This window comes from Triplophysa dalaica, chromosome 7 (genome assembly GCF_015846415.1).
Source record: "Triplophysa dalaica isolate WHDGS20190420 chromosome 7, ASM1584641v1, whole genome shotgun sequence".
NCBI lineage: Eukaryota > Metazoa > Chordata > Actinopteri > Cypriniformes > Nemacheilidae > Triplophysa > Triplophysa dalaica.
In genome coordinates, this window is record NC_079548.1 from 14,030,624 (window position 1) to 14,054,894 (window position 24,271).

The following is a 24,271-nucleotide window of genomic DNA, read 5'->3' on the forward strand; positions in this document are numbered from 1 at the left end:
GCAGAGGGCGCTGAGTCCATTCCAAGAATCCTGCTGGGGCCCAGTGATAAACCTCACAGATGGTGCACCAACTCTAATTACTCACTTCCTTCTGACTCAAACACTCTGTTGAACGCCACTCACAGACAAAATGTAAACATTGATCTAAAGTGGATTGTCCCATGTGAACATCCTATATACACTTTTTATTGTATATACACTATTTAGATGTATCAGTTTCTTGTGATCTGAAACTTGGTAATCAAGCTTAATGTGTTGATTTGGTTTCGAATGAATAACAAAATATCTTACCTGGATTTATAAGGGCTGTTCTGTTGTGAGGAGGCCCAGTCTGATGTGGGGCTACGTTATCAGGGGAAATGTGGTTATTATTAGAGTTCGGCCCTCCATGATTGTGGGTCTGCATGGGAGGCTGGCTATGATGGGGATGATGATGATGGTTGTTGGGTACATTGTTGGCATTGACAGGGCATGGTTTCCCTTGCATACCAGGGTTATTTTTGTCCCAGAGATTGACAGACTTGTTGTAAGTATTTGGGTCACCCCAAGCTGAAGTACCATCATCGATCTCCATCTTACGACGGATGGAGGGTGGAGAGGGCTCCTCCCATCCAGTGGGATCTCCAATGTGGTCAGGTTTAACACTTCCGCCATTTCCACTATTTCCAACATTTCCGCCATTGCCGCCATTTCCCCCAACCCGTCCGGAGCCGCTCTGTTTTACAGAGCTTGGACCTCCCCATGAACCCATGCTTCCACCGCCACTATTGCCATTGTTGCCCTCTTGAGGCTTGCTATTCCATCCTTGTTGGGTTACGCTGGGGCGCTGTGAATCTCCCCAGTTTCCTCCTGCTACTGGGGCAGGCTTGCCCCATCCTCTGGAGCCCTCGTTCCAGCCTGAACCGTCTCCCTCCCAGGAGGAGCTGGATGGTCCATTTTTCTTCGCATCTGCAGGTTCACCCCATTCTCCTCCAGATCCACTTTCTCCCACAGGTCCATTGCCCCATCCATGAGATGATTTGGGCCCCTCAGCCCAACCCTGTGGTTTGGTTTTAGCGTGACTATCTTCCCAGGTGGGAGATTTATCCTCAGAACCCCAAGTCTGACCTCCTTTTTGCAGGTTGCCACCAGGACCTCCAGATGGGATGTTGCCCCAGCTTCCAGGACCACTGGAGGGTTTCTTGTTGTTGGATGGCTCTGCCCATCCAGAGCCAGCCTGGGGTGATTGCATACCTGTGCCCCAGCCTGGGGCAGCTCCAGTTGTGGGGCAGGGGCCCTCATTCTTGCCCCCAAAGTCAGGTCTGGATGAATTGCCAGAGTTTAGATTGGCATTGCCAGAAGTTGATGCTGGTCCTGCATTGGCTGCATTTGAGGATGAGCCCCAGGCATCAGTTCCAATGTCATTCTTGTGGTTTTTGCGAGCCGCTTCTTCTGTCTCCCAAGCGGTGTGCTGGCGTACAGGTGTTTGTCCCCAGCCTGTGTTGCACAGAACCCTTGGGTCCATGTCTTGGGCAGGTATAACAGGGGAGGTCTCATCCCTTGATGAATGTTCCCCCCTTTGAGGATGGCATTCCATGCTGTCACTGCTTCCCTCACTAGCTGGAGCATTGGCCCCGCGACCCCAAGAATTAAGTTGCTGCTCTTGGGTGGGAGAGCAAGATGAATCCCATCCTTTGGGCTCACTGTTGGAACGCTTACCCCACTCTCCAGTTGAGGCAGCTTGTCCCCAGCCAGCAGTACTCGAGGGCCCTCCCTGTCCCCAGCTGCTCCCTGATTCCCAACCAGAGTCTTTTGAGCCACTAACAGACTTGGCGTCTCCATTACGCCAAACAGGCTCCTCTTCCCCGTTGACATGCGAGGTTCCTCCAGGAGTTTGAACAAATGAGCCCATGCCTGGAGGGCCAACACCCCAGTTAGACAGGCTGTGGCCAGGGCTTCTGGGCTCCTGCTTAGTGTGATTTGGTCCATCAGTGTTAAGGTTTGGAGGTTCGGAGCTGAAAGACACATTCGTGGATGGGCTGGAGTGTGGCTCTGAAGTGTCACTGGGCATAATGCTACCCCATGTGGTGCTGCAATTGCCACTACCACAATTACCTGCAGAATTTCCATTGGCACCACCTATACTGCCACTGCTGCTGGGGCCCTGACTGGGCAGTGTGCCCGGTGGGCTACAAAGATTAGGAGGGTTGCTTCCTCCAGAGCTGCCGCCACCCATGCCGGTCCCTTCATGTCCCAGAACTGGCCAGGCAGAGGGGTTGGCGTTGGGATTTAAGTTCAAGTTAAAGTTGGAGGAGCCCCAACCCCTGGCTGCCATTGATGTGCTGGAGACTTCATTCTTCCCTTCTCCTCCACTGGCAGGAGATGGGCCAGAGCCCCAGCCTCTGCTGGCCCCACCCTGACTGGAGAGCAGACCTCCTGAGTGGCTGGCATTGGCTTTGCTGGGGTGATTGGTGGAGAAATGGCCTTGCTGGCCAGCTCCTGTGGCCATGCTCATGGTGCTTGTGCTGCTGATGTCACTGATACTTTCAGTGTCCAAGGGGCATCCTGCAGGGGCAAGGCTTTCTTTGCATGAAATGGAAGGCCACGCCTCTGTATCGCTCTCGTCGATAATCAGTGGATCCCAGCCGCTGCAGCTGTTAGTAGAGGCTGTATTGGCACTGCGATTGGGGGGTATATTCTCATACTGGGCTCCCAGGCCACTCTGTAGGGGCAGCTCTGTGGAAAGAGGGACAGAAACCATTTATTACTTTCCCTACAATGCATGTGGTTTTAAGAATATGAACAGAATTGACATGCTGTCAAAAACAGGGAAATGACACAATGACAAGTTGACTTTACATCATCCTAAATAATTAATGCCTACACACTGAGGCTGATTGCAATTATTTCATAATGAACAATGAGAGTGGCCCACACGCACAAATACTGTTTTACAGCCTATAGTTTATTTACTATGGCGATCATGTAATCTTTCCATACAATGTTTTTTTTGTAAATGTATGTACTTTTTTGGGTTTATTTTATTTAATGTACTAAATTATTATTTTGTTCATTGTTCATGTATGGCCATGCTTTCATGCCAATAAAGCTAATTTGCAATTGAACTAAAACATATGAATACATATAGTTGATTTGCAATGAATACATGTATATATAGCAAGTTAACTGTCAAAACACGAGGATCATGAAGGCAGAAGCGAGACATTTTTTACTATGATTATTATATAAGAGACTATGAAGTAACATGAAACAAAAAACTAGTTCAGTGTGGGAGACTTTTTGCCAATGACAACAGTCAATGAAGAGTCAGTGGTCATTATGCAAAAAACAAATTACCACAAAATGCTGCAACTGGCCGAAGTATTCCAGAGATATTGCTTTTCAGCCCATTTTAAGTTTTAAACACTGTTTTAAATTACATGAAAGCATCAAGTAATAATGCATTTAAAAATTTTAAGACATAATAATGAACATTATTGCACTGCTAATGCTATAAGAAATTGGCTACCTTGTTTGTTTTTTCCCCTAATTTCCAATATTATTTTGAATGATCAACAAAAAAATAGGCCATATGCACACACCAATGATTACATGTACACGTTCACATGTGTGTACTAGGCTGGAGCCCTAATTTTCCACTGCGTCCACTTGGCTCACCAAACCACAACTATCTCCCTCTACTGGCCTGACAGATCACAACCGCAGAATTTGCTTTCAAAGAAATATGTTAATTCTATCAACGCACTGATAACAACAATGAAAACATTACAAATGCCCACATACGGATACCGGGATCCCGCTGCGTTAATTAGCTGGCAAATGCTGGCCAGCTTCCTGGCACATGTTCAACTCTGTTGTTTTTGTGCAGCTTTGCATGCACAGGCACGGTTCAGTCTGTGTCAGATCTGAGCGAAGCGGAGACGTTTGCGCAAGCCAGGCTTTCTGTCACCAACCACGCTAAAAGGACTTTTTAACTACAGATAAGAAAAAAAGGAGGGTGCGCATGAAAGAGAGGCTAGTGTTTCCCCGACACAAATGCTGTTCTTCTGTAGACTGCGTAGTAAAGGACGCCATTTTATCACATCTGAACCGATGCCAAGAGAGCTTAGTGCTGCCGTCAACATCTTACTGTAGCTCGCTCAAGAAGACAAGCTTATCAGATGAGTTCAGCAAACCTCTGCCCTGCAGTAATCTTTAACCCACAATGCTATAGCTTTAGGGTTTTGCATTTTATTGTAGTGATTTGAATGCTAAAGTAAACAGAGTCCAAAGTAAACAGAACAGCACAGAGCAGACAGAAAATATGCGCGTGGAAAATCGCAGCGTGGGTCAGAGGGGGTGGGGTCGCAGAGAAGTGAAAAAGTACCTGAGGAGAGATGTCGCCCGACCATCCTGAGAGAAGCTCTAGTCTGCATGCAGAGCGGTGGCCATCCCCGTTACAATATGTCTGCTGCTCGCAAGGCTTTTGAGACTCATATTTGATACGCTGCCAAGGAACTGCAGCTCAGAACGCAAGCGACCGCCCCATTCGTCCCACACGGCTACGGCAGGATCCGATCTCCGTTCCCTCAGCCGGGCTTTATTTATATCCACCTCTATTTCTGATTCAGAGAGAGGAGACTCTCTCGCAAGGGTGGGGAAACGGGCTGCATAGGAGCTGAAGGTTAAAGCCGAGAGCATTTCGACGTGCCATTAGGAGGGAGGACAAAACAAAACAAAAGAGGGAATCCTTCTCTCGTGCGCCCCTCTCGTCTTTCATGCTTTCAAACTGTCACAAAACATTTAGCCGAGACCATTCAGGCCGCAATTAGCACCGCTGCCCACAATAGAGCTCGCTGAATAGATGCACAAAAGCAACTCTGTCTAAGAGCAAGGGCTGCGCTGCGAGGACAGTCCAAACACAGAAACATGCGCACACCTCCCTTTCTCATCCGCCTCTTTTGTAAGCGTAAGCTTTTGTTTTAATATTAGAAGTCGTGTGGGTGTGTGCAGTTGTAGCTCTGCATACCAGAGGTGCGGCGCCAAGTATACAGGAAAACAACACTTCCATGGCTGCATGAGAAACAGGATAAACGCACCGAATGAGGCTGGAGGCGGGCAGGTGGCCAGGGGCTAAATGTCTCTTCAGAGTGTGCCCGTACTTTAATGATGGAAAAGAGAGATGGGGGGGAGAGAGAAAGTTGCATGCTGGTAGGGAACGAGGGATGGCTCCAGTAGGAAAGATGAACATTTACAAAAGCGCACATCAGCTCTTGGCATCAAACAGGGCATTGTTTACAGACGGTCCCAGCGCCGCCCATACACACAATACACCAAAGTCTGCAGAAAACAGACTCCTATTATAATCCAACTCAATGCCAGCTTTTTTCCCGGCCAATTATGTAATGATGTAATCAAAGCCTCATCTATTGATTAAGCCTTTTTCCTTTCATGAAATTCCCAAAGAAATAAAAATGCTTGCATTGGCTCACATCGCAGTTAAACAGTTTTTTGGTTTTGTTTAACAGTAAAAGTGGCATGGTTCAGCTGGAGAACCGGTAAAGGATGTACCCCGGGACAAACAGTTTCTTTGATTTCTGCTGCACTTTGTCCACTTCAAACAACCAACAGCACTTCCAGCTGATACTTTGTAAGAATTTTGTCTAATGCTTCAGCACTAGAATACTCAAGAAAACCCAAAGCGGATGAGTTTCGGGTTTTCATCAAACTGAGAGGAAGTGAAGGAAAAGTGTGTAGTGCTGTATTTTAGTTGTGCTAATTTTAAATCCGAACACATTGAGTGTGTTAAGTCCATCACAGCCTTCTGTCACCATGAGCTGTCCACACAGGTCACGTTCTCAGCGTCCAACTGTTCTATTTTTAATATCTGATGTGTCAACACAAGGGGTAGACTTCAGTACTTTGCATTTATAATCTTAGGTGGTTCTGCATTTGGTTTGTTGACCAACAGAAATAACAGACCGCTCACTGACAATAATGGTATGTATTGCCTTCTCCCAAATTTGGTCAAAGAGTGTAAAAAACATTAAGGAAAGACTTTAGCATGAGAATATTCATATAGTATAAAGGGGTAAAATGATCATTCATGTATCATTTTTACCCCCACCCAGGGTCCATTAGACAAACTTTGCAGCCTTTCATGCTTTGAGCACTATATTTTTACAAATTTTGTAGTCAAATTTGGAGTCAAATTTTGTAGTCGTCTTTTAAAATAAATCCATTGCTGTTTTTAATGCAAAATTGTGTTCATGTTCCCCTTGGAAACGCATCCTTGCAAACAATATCTTGTCATATGTCAAACATACACATTATTTTATGACTGTGTAGGAGGTTTGTATATGCATTCTTGTAGAAATAAACAGGAGCAACACTCTGGGGCTTAGAAAAGGGGGCTTTGCTGACATTGCAGGTTGTAAGTTGTTAAGAGGCTTGATGGGAGAAGGGAAGGAGGAGACAATATGGGTCTTATGCAACAAACATCAGGCTTGATGTACTACATAGTACACCCGCACATCCCCTGCACAGGATCTGACGTCAGGAACTAACACCGGCGACTACCAGGACTCAACAGCAGGGGGCGAGTTGAACTAAAACAGAGCTAACAAAGGCATGACAACAAGCACTGCAGAATACCTGGGAGGAGAGATGAACAAGCAGCAGTTCATCAACATTCAAAATAAGTATAAAAGGTAAAGCTTAGTGTTCTAGAAAAAAACAATACTGTTATATTTGGAACTTGGAGTATAACATGTTGGCTGTAAATTATAAAACTAAAATGGTTTTGCCTTTTAAGAAAACATCTAACAGCCTTAGCAAGAGGAGCAGGTGAGATGGGGAAATCCAAATGACCATTTCTTAAGCTCTGCCTGCTAAACTACACTTCCTGGTTATAACATTGTTGGCGTTGGTAGGATGCACATATGTGTTTGTGTGGGTGTGACAGGAAAAGAGAGAAAGTTTGTGCGACTGGGCTCTGTGCCAGCGCTCAGGTCTGTGTTGTGGCTCAGGGGGAGAAAACACAGAGGCAAACAGACCCATAATACTCTGATAATACTCCTGAAACTGCACACCTGTTGTAATGTACGAATCCACACTGCGCAACATATAATTAGAAACTGTTCAATGCATAAATAAATACTTTAGGCCGGTTAATAGTGACACTACAGAAATGACTGCTTCCAAACAGGTTTTCTTAAACGCTCTCCGTAGGCAAAGAAAAATGGTACCATGTCAGTCTGGTTAGGATGCTCAAAAAGATGTTCTGGTATGTTCACCATCCCTCCAAATGGTTTATTAAAGGTTGTTTATAAACTTTTTATGCGATTTTGCAAAATTGCATAAAAGGTTTATAAATGGCCTCTAATAAACCATTTGTCTAAACTTTAGACGGAAGGAAGCAGCGTTTTGGGGGACTGAAAACGGGTCTCGTAGTGCAACTTTTGGAAAACGCAAACCTAAAACCGATGACGTCAAGCGTTTGCGTATTACATGCTCTGTCGCGCGAGTATATGCAACACAAAAATGGCAATTTCCCGTACTGTGAGCTCTTGCTGCTCGACTATGTATCAACATTTCCCAAACAATTTTTTTCTTGAAAATTTAAATTTGCTGCACCAATAAGACCAGCGGAAACACACTACTTACATTTGTCAGACTTCAAACACACATATATGTGAGGTAAGAGCAGTGTGTTAACAACCCAAGGTTGTGGGTTCGATCCCAGGGGATTGCAGATACCTAAATATAAATGTATAGGATACTGGAATGTAAGTCGCTTTGGATAAAAGCGTCTGCCAAATGCATAAATGTAAATATGTCGACCAACAGTATTAAAAAGCATGTTTAGCTTACAATTGTGCATAAGTATATGCCAAGGCACGTCCTGTTTCTTTACAAAAACATTGCCATCCACTGGCCCGGCGTGCATACTAAAGGGTTTTTATCTGATTTCCAGGATCCGTGTAAATGCAGACTGTTGATAACGCTGTCACGTGTACATGAAACTTTTCAAAAACGCAAAGGAAAACGTTTCAGTTTTTCATTGTGTGAATGTGGCCTTTATAGTCATCTCTGCAAATGAAGTTGGGCTAGAAGAATGTACTTCACATAAACGGCACACTTCATATTTAAATGCAACTGTAATTTCTGTCCCTTGGGCTGTGTAAAATTAGAGTATCTATCTGACGATTGTAGGACAGATGGGGGAGCAAAAGAGACAAGCAAAATGAATACAGCCTCAGTGCTGCTGCTGGCTTAAAGCAGAGCTGTGGGCCATTCGGCTGCATTCCAGCAGCTTCCTGTAAAACACACACACACAGAAAGCTGGGAGCTCTTATTTCTTGCTGGGCCCCCAATGTGTGTTAAGTAACGTCCAGCGGAACCACAGCTCAGTGCACGTGTCAGCTCAAAACAGACCCAAAACTTAACCAGGAGTGAGAGACAACACTAGATTAAGAGAAGGAGAGAGACACGAGAGGAGGAAGTAAGGAAAGGAACCGGATTTAGGATTTGAAAGAAAGAGCTCATCGCTATGCATACCCAACTCAACTTTATTTATATAGCGCTTTTTACAATTTTCGTTGTTACAAAGCAGCTGTACATGCTGGGATTGGTGATACTGCTTTAAAATTGGGCCAAAACAATATCTACCAAAAACAGTGCAGTTACTAATATAATGACAAATATTTATATAAATACAAGTAACTATATGAATAACTGTATATTGCAAAATAAAACATATACTATATATAAAATATTATACATAACATTTTTATAAATTAAATACAAAATATTTCGTTTTGTAGTGGTAACAAAATTGGTATTGAGAATGTTAGCATAGACTTGTTGCAAATTTTGCACATGCAAAATGCGATAACTTGCTAAATAATGCAACGTTATTAGATAATAAATAAAGATTCTAAAATTAATTTAAATTTATATTAAAATATTAAATTACAATAATTATGTTAATTCAATTCATTAATAACAATTAACCTATATTTGAAACCTGAAAATGTTATAACCAACATACATTACATACAAGAGAGCATCATTCTCTCCATCTCTGTAGTCTTGAATCAGTCACAAGTTTATCAAAATAACAGATATTTTTTTATGATTTTAAAACATCTTGCATATTCACTACTGTTCATATTACAGATCTATTCAAACTTATAATCCCCAGTATTAAACTATATTACCCCCAATATTAAACTAAACTTAGCAGGTTCATAATAGAAACATAAATGATAAACATATGAATGAATGAATGATATCAAATAATATGGTTTTAGTTTTGCTTTGAATTTTTGACGTTTGGCAAACAACAAAACAGGAACAAATAAGGTGAGGTCAGTTTTGTACAGCCAAGCTCTGCTCGCTCCTTCAAAAAACAATATAATCTACCTTCGTAATTTACTCTGCAATGACCTTCACATCTCAAGCATGCCTTAAATGCTGTGAAGTCCGACACTTCAGCGTGGTGCAACTCTCATGCTTTCCATGAAAACCTAATAGTCCTCTTGTGCACCAAAGGATTCCTCGAGATCAAACAGCAGCCAATCAATACTCAAGAAAGCAAGAATGGCCCACAAGCATCTCTTCCACCACCCGGTCCATATATATACGTGCCACACCAATCAGAGGAGCCCCCTTCTGAATCACACACATTTACTGTAAACTGTGAATCACCCCTGCCCACAGAGCTGATTGTCTGCCATCTTTTCCTCTCAAACTCTCTCTCGCTCGCTCCGCCACTTTACTTGGAAAAGCCATAGACACACGAAAAAAGACTGCCAAGTCCACGTACAAACTACAACGCTCTCGCACACCCACACGCCTCCGAACACAGGAAGTAGCAAAGCAAAGAGTGTTTCTCTTCATCTAGTTTTCTCAAACAAATACCATCATCCACAGCAAGCCTCTGCACATGCATGTGCACGTGAATACACATGAATTAACAAAAATAAACAACATAACAACAAAAAGCCTCTGAAGGGAATAAATGGTGGATCTGTGTTTTTTTATTGCTTCTAAACAATAATAGCGAGACAATTTGTGGGCCACTCAGGAGGGGAAAAACTAAATAGAAATAATAATAATTACACCATAAAAATATTAAAACTGCATATTTAAAAAAAAATGTATAACAACTGCTTAAATATCAAAACTATAACATATAAATCAAAACTATAGTTGTGGGACGACACATTTCAATGAACTTGTCAATCACTAAAGCAAATGGATTGTACGCATCCTAATGCCATCAACTCTCCCACTGTTCTGCAACATTACATAATTAAACCTCAAATCACAAAACTATTGCCAACAAGGTGTGAGTATATTCGGGCCAGACCCTGATTCAGCAGTCTGTCCCGTGCAGATCATGATAAAGAAGCTGACCTGGGTGGGTCTGGCAGGAGAAGGACTGAGGTGTGGGACTGGTGGAAGATGGCTGCGCGAGTGCCGGGCTCCCGGCGGGCAGAGGTTGGCCCCGCTTCAGTAGTTGCTTGTGTTCGTGCTGACGGAAACGAGGGGGCACCTCTCGGGGCGGGTAGCGTGGGGCTGCCGACTGCTGTTGCTGGTTGCTGGAGGGTGCGCGCTTGCCATTACCACCACTGCTGCTGTTGGCTGAGGGCACAGATAGGTTGGCGGCGATGCTGGGGTTGATGGGGGGAGGAGGGGTGGGGCTGAGCTTGGCAGAGTCTGGCACTGTGGACACAGAGATGAAAGACAGCGAGAGACAGAAAGAGAGAGAGCGAGAGGTGGGAGAGGGAAGGATAAAGTTAATTTTAGCACATGCCATAATGAAAGTCAACAGAAAGAGTCTTTAGACGGAAGCCTATGAGAAGGATCGGGAGGGATAAGCAGGTTCAAGGCTGATGATGGGGTCTTGTGTTTACTGTTCGTCTGTCACTACCTACTGCAGCTGGTCTAGACGAACGACACTCGAGGGATGAAACTAAATCAAACAAACAATTTGTTTTTTATATTAAAGGGATAGCTCATCTAAAAATACGATTCTGTTATTTCCTCAACCCTCATGAGCTTTGAAATCTATTCGAAAACTTTATTACAATGGTCGTACTTTTCCGTGTACTGAGGTAATGATAAAAATGTACGTTCCTCATACAAAGTTTAACTTTGAATATAAAGCATGGATCGTATGATTCCTTTTATGACCCATTTGAAGCTTGAAAGCACAAACTCCCCATTCACTGTAATAAAACCGAAATAGCACAGACAACAGCAACCAGCACAATTCTTTAAAATCCTCCCTGTGAGCTCGACAGAAAAAGCCAAACGGTTTGGAACGACATGAGAGTAAGTAATGACAGAATTTTTATTTTTAGGTGAACGACTCCTTTAATATCCCTGCTACCCCATGTGTGTTGTGGAGGAAGTACAAACAGTTACACAATTAGCCATGAGAGAGCCAGATCCAGTCAGAGCTCGGCCTGAGGCAAAGACAAAGCAGAGGGAGCAGAAACGTCTGAGTGAATAAGTGCCGGACTTATGTAACACACTCCTAACTCACAGACGGGGGGAGATGAGTATTCTGCAGGGAGATAAACCGCCCTCTTGCATTGGAACAGAAGATCAGAGAAAAAAGCTACTTGTTTGGTAACTCTGATGAAAATTCTGTCATCTTTTACTCGCCTTCGAGTTGACTATGATACAATGGTAGTCAGAAGTACCCCAGAACTGTTTGCTGTCCTACATTCTTCAAAATGTCTTCTTTTGTGTTCAACAGAACAAAAAATTGGTACAGTATTTTTTCCAACAATAGTAACTGCGGGGGAAAGATCTGTCGGGTTATAAGCATTCTACCAAACATATATTTGTGTTCATCAGAACAAAGAAATTTATACAGATTTGGAACAACTCGAAAGACGACAGAAATTTCATTTTTGGGTTAAGTATCCCTTTCATTTTCTTAACATTTAAGTTTTGTTCTAAAATCTAGTGAGCTTCCCACATAGTATTCTACATAGGTGGAAACTATGAGCATTAAAAAAAAATCAGTTTTTATGGAATACAATAGACCACTTCGGATGACGTAAACAACGTTTGTCTAGAAGAATGTCCTGTTTCAGTTTTTTACACTGCACAAACATTAAACAAATTACAACCAACGAAACATAACAGAATCAAAATGTTAAAAGAATATATTTAAGAATTAATTATTTTCGTAAGAAAAAGTGCCTCTGGACCAGTGTTTACGTCTCGCAATGTGGTCTATAGACGGTTTCATCGGACGCACGTGCCTGGCTTGTAGTTAAAATACAATCTGTGCTTTGTTGTATGGGTCGTTTAACTTTGTCACTTTTAGGTTTAACCTAAAAGTAACATCAGTGCAAATAGGCTGGTGGTACGCTCGCAGCGACCCGAGTTCGATTTTTCGTCTTGTGTGGTCCGATCCTGCTCCCCTGTCTCTATCCAGCACATTCCTTTCACCTCTCAACTATACTATCATAATTAAGGCAAAAAGCCCATAAAAGTATCTAAAAAAAACCTAGTTTAGCCAAGAAATGTTTCTTCTACTGGTAACCCAAAATAATACTGGCTACTGGCTAGTAGACATACTTTAAAGAAGGCAATTTTAACCCGAGATTTTGCTATATATTGTATTCACACGAACACCATGTAAGTGTCAGAACTGAAAAAGCCCTTGTTGCTGAGATTACATCTGTTATTGACACCAGGCCCAGGGAACGCCAGGTTCTGGAATGCACATATCTATGACGACCTTGATAGGTTGAAAACCACCTCTACAGAAAAATATGACTACGACTACTTCTCGAGCCCCGCCCACTGGTTCGCGCATGACAGAACCAGTGGCGCGGAACCAGTTAGAGAGAGCAATCAATAAACAAACATGCCGTTAAAGATAGATAAATATTGTGCCAACCCCTTGTTGTGGAAGAATACAGTCGCTGCATAACCTTCCTTCGGATTCTGACATTAGTAATGCAGGGTTAAAGTTAATTTTTAAAGACGTTCCAGCTCGTGTGGGAAAAACATGAAGCATTTCTTCGTTTCATTTCTCTGAGGATTCCTTCGTGAACAAGGCACAGATTGACACTGGATTTGTGGAATGAGTAAAATTTAAAAGCAGTGCTGTGTTATGAATATTGGATCCGATAGGAATGGTGCAGCTATCTTATGCGAGTAGAAAATTTTTCTTCTGTGCATCACTATGCTTTATTAGAGATCATGTGATGTGCCCTGAGCACTATCGCACGAGATTAGTATTATCTGGGGACCTGTAGTCATTTGTAATTCTTGCAGAGGTTGTCTGTGATCTTAAGCCTGTGCGAATCGTCATCTCCGTGATTTGGTGGGCTCATATATAATATTTCAAGGTTTTGTACACCGTTTGCGAATAATGGAGTCTGTTTTGAAATGTTTTGGTATTATTTCGGGTGCTGGGTGATATCCATAAGTTACCAGGAGTCTCTTGTTTGTTTATTTATCATGGAAACATTTGAGTCCCGCGATGGGCCCATTAAAACCGAGTGTTTGTACAACTGACCTCAAAACCCGTGTAGACAACTTTTTGATTTTTGAATGTAAAAGTAGACCTCATAAAACAATAAACAAGCACTGTTCATGAGACCTTTAACTTGCTAGCTAATGTGATTTACTTGTTATTACGTTTGAAAGTTTTCCAAAATGATCCACAGGGACTCTGTGCGACACAAAAAGCGCATGCACAGTAACGTTTGAAAAGGCTACTTTGTGATGGCAGCAGCTTTTTTAATGAATATGTAGGTGATTCATTATCAGCAACAAGTTTGTAAGAAAAAGCTTCATGTAGAGTCAATAGCATAACTGAGTCACCCCGAATTCACTGCCTTTTTCCTATTGGCTCACCACAGGGCTCAAATACACGAAAATCCTGAATGCATCAGAAAAACATGAATCCTAAACTAGTGTGTCGTGAACATGTCATTTTCTCCCTTTCTCTCTCCCTCACATACACATCCCTTCACCATGGCCCTCATGGCCCCTTTCTCTCCTTCATGGGATGTACGCAGCACAGACGCTCTCCAGCAGTGTAGTCGCAGTGCTAAACTGGAGCTGGTGACGCCAATACTCTGATTAAGTCCAGCTCAGCCTGCCTGCCATGAGTTGAGGCGGCCAATCGCAAAAGATTCCCCCACGCTCCCCATTCTTCTCATTTGCGTGTCTGAGTCGACCCATTGTTATGGCTGGTTATGGATGTGTTACAGGAAGCATATGGATCCCTTAACGCGTGTCTAATTCCTCATGACTACACAGGAGGTACCTGGACATTCTGTGCCTTTAATACTTTTACCCCAGGGCTGTGAAAAATTGCTGCAGTCAGGGCTTTTTGATGAAGGGTATTCTAGAAGCTTCGGTGGAAGCCGCCAGTGCCCGTCCAATCATAATGCAGCATTGGTGAGGGGCGGTTTGAGAGTGGAAGGGGGAGGGCGATGCGATGAGACCTCGAGAGGAAGGGAGGGGAGAAACACAGGGAATGAGTGCGTGTGTCTAAATTGAGCTCTCTGAACATTGGACACAGATATCCACGGCAAATCCTCAACCAATTATACCGTTATGAGATCTGTGTGAACTGAAACGTTTTAATTGCTAACCACTTTGCCCGGCTTATTTTAAAGCTTTGTTGCCTGATGCACACTCTTGTGCATAAAAGCATTGAGGGGATTCGATGGCCAGGATCTGGCGATCCCCTGTCAAAGAAATGTTATGAATCCAAGTTAAAGGGATAGTTCACCCAAAAATGAAAATTGTGTCATCATTTATTCACCCTCATGTTATTTCGAACCTGTATCACTTTCTTATTCCTGCAAAACACAAAAGAAGATATTTTGAGAATGTTGGTAGCCGGACAACATCGGTATCCATCGACTTCCATTGCTTTGTGTCTATGCAATAGAAGTGAGTGGGTACAACTATTGCTCAGGTCCCAACATTCTTCTAAATATATTCTTTTGTGTTCTGCAGAAGAAACAAAGTCATACAGGTTTGATATGACAAGAGGCCCAACTATTACTTTAAACTCTTAACAGCATCAGGTCAATCTCAGAGAAGTCATCATTTATTCACCCTCGTCATTTCAAAACTGTATGAGTTTCTTCCACAGAACACAAAATCTTTTTTTTTAAGAAAGTTGGTAACCGAGCAACCCTGGCACCCATTCACTTCTATTTTATGGACACAAAACCAATGCAAGTAAATGGGTGCCGTTGCTGTTCGGTTAACAACCATCTTCAAAATGTATTCTTGTGTACTACAGAAGAAATAAAGTCAAACAGGTTTGAAATTACGTGAGTGTTAGAAAATGGTGACAGAATTTTCATTCTGGGGTTAACTATCCATTTAAACTACTAGATTTGTGTAACTGAATACTGCTCGAGTGGGGAGGCATAAGCTCATTTATTCTACATCCCAACACACTAAACTCTTAAAAAACTCTTCAATAAATAATACAAATACGACAATTTGGACAATGTTTCAATAAACACCAAGGCACTGACTTTGATATGTGAAGATATAGTAAATTACAAACGTCTGTTTTTTGGTACAAATATGACATATCGAAGAATCATGTATTGAGCTGTTTGCAAAACAGCTCTTATTTCACAACAGACTGCAGAACTGAGATGAATTTGATCAGATGTGTAATAAAATACATACACTGTTCCCATGGAACATTCCTCATCTCACATTGCACCACTGATCTACCGCTCTCACTTTCCCAAAGAAAGTAAATGACTGATAAGAAATGAAATCCTGATTTAACTCTTAAACGCTTCGACTTCACGGGGCAGATAAAAGGGCTACAGGTAGAAGAATGGTTTAAGATTTCTTAGTAGGCTGAAATTACAGGACTTGAGCCTAGTGTAAGTAAAGAGGAAACACCTTAAACGTAATTACAGGATGCAGACAGCACCTCCCACTATACATACACACTCGCACATGCTGCTCACTCTTAATGACAGCCCTTCTAAGACAAGTCGCGACTTCAAACAAAGTCCAGAAAAATGCTGAGTAGGTATATTTTGATCTAAAGCAGTCCGGGTCCATTTTCCTCAGTTACAAGAAAAAACAAAGGCAGAGCGATGAGATATGTATCAGACCACACAGAAACTTTGAGGTCAATAGAATACAACATCACTCCATGGGCAAAGGTAGCAGTTATCTATTGAGGTGACAGGTGAGTACAGGGTATCCCTTGTGCACATGCCTTCTGGAGCGTTACTCCTCAGGGTGACACTTAAACACCTTGTGCTGCACTGTGGATCCCAGACTACGGTTGTTGCTATGGATACACACACCTTGCACTTGATTTTTTTCTCTCCGCACCTCCAAGAGCTCATCACAGCAGAGCATCTGTCGCTTCCTGACAACACAAACAAACCTCGTTCAGGCTCATACATGACTGAGCGTAATAACCCGTGAACGTAATAACCTAACTGGTCACATCTAGATTCAGTTTGGTATTACTACTTGAATCATTAAATAAATTTGAAAATACGTAGATAGTCAAATCAATTTATACTGCAAGAGGGAACATAAGCCTAGTACAGCAAAAGAGCGGTTGCCAGATAATGTTAAATGTACAGCTTAGAAGTAATTATACAAAAATATTTGCCATTGGAATGCCAAATAAACTGACTAATCTGAAGTCAGTATCTATGCAATATGATAAATAAAAGTTAATCCTCTGACAGCTACTTTCAATCTAATTCAACTTAAATATTTAGTTTTTTCAGTATCAAACCCAACATGTCAAACAAAGCAGCCAGACAGTGGTGAGTAAGGTCAACACCCTGCAGCTGTGTGATTTGCTCTAACACGACTGCAAAAAAGATCTACATCCAACCCAACCCTGCCAGTCGAAAACATTTCAAAGGCTTCATGCCCAGGATCATGAATCCTCTGCAGGAAAATCAGCATAATGCTCGCCTATCATGCTAATGTCATCGCTTTCCATGTTTAACCTCGCAGGAATGAGAAAAGTCTGGAGATCTTAATTAGCACCCTTTAAATATGCAGCTGTATTTAAAACCTCCAGTTTACTTGCAGAGAGATGAAAAGAGTGAAAGGGAGACTGGGAGCTGCTCTACATGGAAACTGGAGCGACTGGGGACAGGCCTCGTGGGAAGATGGCGGAACAGAAAGGAATCCTTACCACAGTCACCCTAAATTAAACACCTCACACAACTTGATTTCAGGCATATGTGCCGAGATGTAACATCTTACAAACTCAAACAAATGCTTTACGAACACATTCACATTAGTGATGAACAGACATATCAGCCATACAAAATAAATTGACGTTTGTAAACCTTGAACTGGATGGTTAGTAAAAGTGGTCGTCAACGATTGACAAAAACCTGTCAAACTAAAAAAATTTTAAGCATGTATATTAATTGGATCTGTAGATACTGTTATTGGTACCAGCCATTTAACCACTAGGCTAATTTTAATTGCTTATTTAAACTGGATAACATCATAAAAAGATTAATTCCAGGTCATTTAATCCCAATCTACACTGACAAACATTATGATGTGTTAGTGAGCAATTAACAGTAAGCACTTAACTGCATGGCAGTAGCTTAACTGTTGTAAAAACAGTGTGTGACTTTTCCACTTATTACAAATAATGGTGTAGCATGACGCAGTCAAATGTCACTTTATATTGCACATGAGAGAATGAAAGTAATAATCAAGAATGCCCTGTCTCTAGAAACATTGGAAAGTCCAATAGACTTTGTTGAAATGGTTTGTTCACAAAGTCCACTGTAATGAACGGTTTAAAGGAAAACTATGAATAATATATTTCCTCTCCATGTGCCATCTCACGTCTCTGTCCCTCGGTGCCATCTCACAAAGTAGAATTTTACGGCTGGGGTGAACTTTCGAATCAATTTCGAGTTCATTTTTATAGCACTCTTCTTAGCTGTACAGCAGTGGTTCTCAAACTGGTGGCTCCAGGATGGATCGAGGAGGGAACAGTTTTTGTGGAATTTAATGAAATAGAAATTTATCATAAATGCCATTAAACACCAGAAAGATAAGACCACCAACAAAAAGCATTGATGCCCCAGCTTATGTATTTTTTTATTTAATGTATTTATTTGGGGGGGGGCACAAAGTGATCCACCCTAAACAAAGGGGGCTACACAATAGAAAAGTTTGAGAACCACTACTGTATAGATAACATATTGTTAAAAAAAACAATATATATAAATATATATAAATAGGGATAAAAGTATGCTTATAAAAACTAATTTCATAGAGGGATCTGGAATCTCTGGACTGAGGCCACTTTTAGACCAAAGCAATTTGCAAAGGTTCTAATCTGGCCTGATGCACCACTAACCACTACACACATAGGAACCACACATCAACCCGCAGCATGTAACACCAAAAGCTGGAATTAGTCCAGGCCTGGGTTTTTATGTGAGGGAGAGAGAGCTGTACGATTAAAAGGACATGTGCAGAGATGAGCAGGTGAAGTTTGTGGAACAGACTCCAGAGCTCGGCTCACCTGACCTGCATTACTAGTACACAACCGGCTGCGTTTTTTCCTGCTTCGCATTCCACCAAACAGTGACATTCAGACGGAAACGATATGAAGATGGACAGCTCTATTATAAGCTATTCTCTCTTTTACCCACCATTTTATTTTCCTATTACTGCCATGGTGGGGCTATTACGCAGAAAGACACGACCACATTTCAAATAACACGCTCAAGGACGGCCCGCTTATAAGGACAAGCTGCTCTGAAGAGAGATTGAGTTAGTGTGAATACGCAAACGCGCAAGAGGCAGGCAAAAAGACAAGATGGCGGTAGGCTGTACAGCCTAAGGGAGGCTATAAATACTGACCCAGTCAGAGAATGCCTCTCTCTCTCTCTATCCCTCTCCATGCACCACCTCCTGCAATCTAAACACACACACATCACACTCGCAGTCACAAACAAACACTTGCTGCGAATCAGAAAACCCCCCAGCCTCTTTCGACAATGTGAGTGTAACAGCAGCGGCGTGTCTCTTGTTCCTTTTTTAGTTTATGTTCTGTGTGCAGCCACACACATTGTGCTGCCCAAGCGTAAGCACAACGGTTCTTGGCCAACCAGAGATGATGAGACAAAGTGATGGTTATAATTTGAACATCATATTTCAACTTGGGAATATTTGTAGCTACTCATGTGACATGTTGATTATGTTTTTATTACATTGTTGCAAACCTGCTCACAGTTTTAACAACGAACCAGTGTTGAAAACTCTGTCATCAGCTTCTAACCCTCATGTCCTTCTAGACCCATATGACTTCACGCCTTTCGTGAAGAAAGAATTTTTGTTATTATTCGTAGTAAAACTAATCCCTTGAGACACCCACTCAAAAGATCCTACAAAAATGTACACATTGGACCTTTAACAGAGTTGTTGGTGATGGTTAAATTGCTCAAGCCAAAGTATATAATTATTAGAACGTTTGTTGCGACCATGCAAAATCGGGATTTGCATCAGGTATTGTGGAATGTTAAAATAGTTACCTACGTAAACGCACAGCCCTCAAACCACAGCGTGTTTGGTTCTCTATGCAAATCAATGGAGACTCCTGGGAGCTCTGCTGCTTCTCTCAGAGAAACTCTGATTCTCCTGCAGGGCTGTGCTGACTCACTTGTATATGAACAAGGAGAGCTGGCCAAGTATCTTTATGCTGGAAAATCTGTGTCTGCTCTTACAACGATAAAATCTCAACATGCTTAAGGTGTTATAGAATAAAAAACGGTGATGGAAATGTTTCTTTCAGTCACTGAAAGCAGACCTCATCACCTTTATCAATGACATCATCCATCATCGTGTCATATGTCAATAGCTGCCTCGCCTTTACTCCAGGGGTTGTTGCTCATCTAAATCTCCTTAGTCCAGAATGAACCAACTAAAACAAGCTACCATTCAGTCAAAGTTTAATACTCAGTGTTAAAGGTATAGTTCACCCAAAATGGAAAATTCTCAGATTGTTTGATACCTGTATAAATTTCTTTGTTGAACACGAACATAAATATTTGGAAGAATGTTAGCAATTTTCAGTTCCATAGTAGGAGAACAATATTTTATTTTTTGTTCTTTTCAACACAAAATGAGATATATGTAAGATTTAGGAAAGCAAACTGAAAAGATTTTGAGCACCTCTGGCTACCATTTAATTTGTCCTACCATGGTAGTCCTAGATGTTCCAGAACTGAAAATTGCTTACATTCTTCGCAATATCTTTCTCTGTGTAAATCAGAACAAAATAATTTATAAAGGTATGAAATTACACGAGGGTGAGTAAATGACGACCGCATTTTAATTTTTGGGTGAACTATCCCTTTAAGTAACTGCAAGAAAAGTACAATAAAGGATATCACTGTCCTTCTTCAGAAACCTTGTATCTTCTTTTTTTGTTGTTGCCAAAAATCAATATTATTAGTCACCCTATATGTTTGTCACTGGGATTTTAAATACTTAACAATATAAAGTATTAAAATCTGCAACTTTGACAACATAATATTTAATCAATTAAAAGGAGTGTTTATTTATTTCTTGAAAAACAGCGAATTTGGACATACAAGGTTTCATAAGGTCAGCGACGATTTTCTCTTATACTCACTCCTATGTTATAAAAAACATAATTTCTAACTAAAAGTCTGTCTGTTATCTGTAGTTGTCAAATAAAATATTACAAAGCTAATGTATGCTCTCAAAAGAGTCACTGCCAACAACTTAAACAACAGAAGAAATTAAAAAAAAAAAAAATCTGGGTAAACTGTTCCTTTAAGGCTCATTCAAACTATTCCGACAATTGCCAACAAATACTGATAAACGCCAATTTCAAATGTTGTGTTTGTTGGTGTTTGTCAGATCAGTGTGAATTAGCCATCAAAAAAACTAAAAAGGATCAGCCAGATCGGAATCCAATTAGTGCGATGATGACTTGGTTTATTGTGCAGTGTTTGTTATGGAGGAAATAAAATGTTTTCCTTCGTTTTACTGTTTTATTTACTCGAGACGCAAGAATTGAAATGGGAAAGAAAATGATAAGATACGGTCTTAAAAATACCACACGCTCATTTACCTGATTGAAAACTACAGAAGATTATATGCAACGCAAATTACGTTAAAATAGACACTCGCAATTTGAAAGATGAGAGACAAATGGAAACATTATTGCAGTTTACCACTATGAAAGATATAGGGTTGAACTACAGTATAAAACCTCCATTACATATTAAGTATGGTGTTCTTTGAAAGTGGCTAATTATACTTCGGGGTCCTCGGCAAGACAAAAACAGCTGCTTATAGAGAATAGGCTCAGAATGATGAGAAACCTCTCTAAGAGCATAGAAAAACTTCTATGATTGAACTGCAATTTACCACATATAATACAAAATGCAGGTGCAATTAACTAAATGAGAAAATGCTAAATAATCATTTATTAATATGACAGAACATTAAATAAAGTGTTATCTTTTACAATGTAAATGGTTCAATGACGTGACACTCGTCTTTTTTGTGTCCTGTGATTTAATTACATTTAAATGGGTTACAATTTCAAAATAAATTTGCAGATTACTTGAATACATTTTATTTTCTGAGGACCAAGACTGAAAATCTGATTTTAATTCATTTTGAGAAAATAATTGGGGAATGATTGCAGAAATGTCTATGTGGTATAACAGTAAAAACATGATCCCAAAATTTCACCTCGTTTAAAAACGATGTAATTCTCAATAAAACACCATGGGCCCTATCTTGCACCCAGCGCAATTGACTTTGTACACCGACGCATGTGTCATTCCTATTTTGCACCCGCGCAAAGCGCGCTTTTCCCTCCACAGAAGCACGTCGCTAAACTAGTGAATGAACTTGTGCTCCCGGGCGGTTCAGCGCATAAAAGGAGGCGTGTTCCGGCGCAAACAATCCCTGGTGCTATTTTGCTGTTCCATTAAACAATTGCGCCACTGACCAGAAAAAACCTAGTCTAGAGTCAGTGGCGCGTTGCGCGTTGTTCATTATGCTATTTTAAGGGCGCATGCTTGACCATAATGTATAGCGTGCACAACGCGCATACACTTTGCTCATGTAATCTACACAGATGCAACAGTTATTTTTGCAAATCATAAATTGTTACACTAAAAACATATTAACACATGAGATGACGGAAATGATTGTGGTGTGCCACGAAGATGTGAAAAAATATGCATAAATCTAGCTTACAAATTATTCAGGCTAATTGTAGTAATTAAGGATCAGACCTGTTTGCCCAATAGTGGCAAGACATATATGTATATAAGGACATCTGACAAATTGGTTTGTCCGTCAAGAACCAGGAAAAAAAAATCGACTGAAAAACTGAAAGACTGAAAAACAAAAAGACTGTGAAATCACCTTTACCACAATGCAAGTACATTAAAAACCTTAGTCTTCAATTTACCAGTTAAGTTGAGCGTGCTCATATTTTTGCGACTGGTAAATACGCCATAATAATAGCAATCCATAATGGAACTTGCGCACCTGCTTTTAAAGGGAATGTTGGATGACGCTCTGATTGGTTTATTTCACGTTACGCCCAAACCACACCTATGAATAATGAAGCTACTTCAGACCAACCCATTTTAGATTTGCGCCGGGCGCAAGAGCCATTTATCCTGCCGGGAAAATAGCAACAGATACAGGTGGATGTGGGTGTTTGTGGGTGTAAGAACATCACATTGGTGATGGCTCGTGTGCTGGATCTGTGAAACTCAGAACTGCCCAAAGTGGTCGATTACATCCAAAGCATTACGATTCCTTGTGATAGATATGTGCCAATGTATCAGCTGCCAATATTGATGGGCTAATAGGATAAAAAGGCTGATATAACAAACAAATTGTTCATTCCTTTATTAACTGTGTGAATGCACTTTGTATAATACTAAACAAAATGTGTTCTGTACTAGGCAATGAATCATCCTTCAATTTGTCCCCTACACATGCATGCACTCAGATCACCCGTCTGGCTTAAGCCTCGAGAGACTAACAGTATCATTCTGTATTCTGGTCTACAGTAAAAGTCTCAGGAGATCAAAATCCTCTTTACAAACAGAGCAACCCAAGGACAAACAGCCAGAATGAGTCATTAGCAGTAATTAACAATGTCCTAATTCTGCAAATTTGCCACAGAAACGTGTTCCAATAAGCGGGTCCTTAAAGCAGAGCAGGTGTTACCTGATAAACAACCTGTGTGTGAGCTGTTCGGCCTGATGTGGCATGCAGGGTAATGGACTGGGTAGATAGACAAAAATATTGTCTGACTAACATAAACACAATGATGAATTTCATTTTTGAGTGAACAACGCCTTTAAGAGAAAGTGAAAGATTTGCTTGATCAGTTGTCTGAAAATCATCTCAGGCCTTTGAGAGCTTCTCTGCGGCCAAAACCGAGACGTTCGTGCTGACAGGAAACTCAAGTAAGTTCTCAATCTTCCTTTCAGATAACTCAATTCCTTACTCCATTTACACAGCTACAGAGATCTCACAGTTCCATAAAACCTTTTTTCCCTATTCGTCCTTTTTTCCTTCATTCCACAAAAAACACTCCCTCAGTTTTGCAAGCGCACTTCCCTGTGAATCACTCCTACTCTCTCTCTCTCTGTGTGTGTGTTTGTACCCCGTGTGGGGCCTCCCGGACCTCTCTTGAAAAAGAAAGCTTGGTAGTCTTACACTCCCCTGCTGCTCACTCTACATCAGAGCCCAGCACTGCTTTCTCTGAAAGACTCTCGTCTTTGAGTCGACCTTCACCTTTCTCCCCCGATACACATGCTGTTTAGTTGACCTGTTGAATCACATTCTCATTATGCAATGCTTAAAAATAACATTCTCATTATTATGCAAGTCGTCCAGACAGCTCACCAAAACGTAGCTTTGCAGATCCACAACATAAAGCATAAAGCCCAAATCACACGAGAATAGATTAGAAGCCTAAACGTGGAAGGAATAGACATCCTTATCAGCCGCAGATCATGTGAATCCTAAGGTACAGGGGCCCAGGAGGCGAAAAAAAGAGATGTGAAACTAAGCCAAATTAGATTAGATCTAATTAGCCGAACTCTGTAAATGCCTCCAATGCACACAGATAAAAAGACCTGAGTGCTGACTCATGCAATAATACAAAAATTCAAAGGATAAAAGTGCGAGAGGACAAAGAAAGAGCGCAATCTTATAGACTATTCTACTATAAAAT

General features: G+C 41.3%; 1 protein-coding gene across 4 annotated transcripts in view; it reads right to left on the reverse strand.

Moving 5' to 3' along the window:
• The window catches only part of tnrc6c1 (trinucleotide repeat containing adaptor 6C1), a 48,015-nt gene that overhangs the window by 13,802 nt on the left and 9,942 nt on the right, over positions 1-24,271 (reverse strand). For 2 of the 4 annotated variants that reach the window (XM_056751813.1, XM_056751812.1), the window contains exons 4-5: positions 10,402-10,710; positions 292-2,715 (exon numbers count right to left, since the gene is read on the reverse strand). In XM_056751813.1, coding sequence (XP_056607791.1) covers positions 292-2,715; positions 10,402-10,710 — 2,733 coding nt within the window. Of the gene's footprint in view, positions 1-291; positions 2,716-4,366; positions 4,498-10,401; positions 10,711-24,271 lie in introns of those variants that run through there. The other 2 variants (XM_056751816.1, XM_056751814.1) reach the window with 2 other exon arrangements.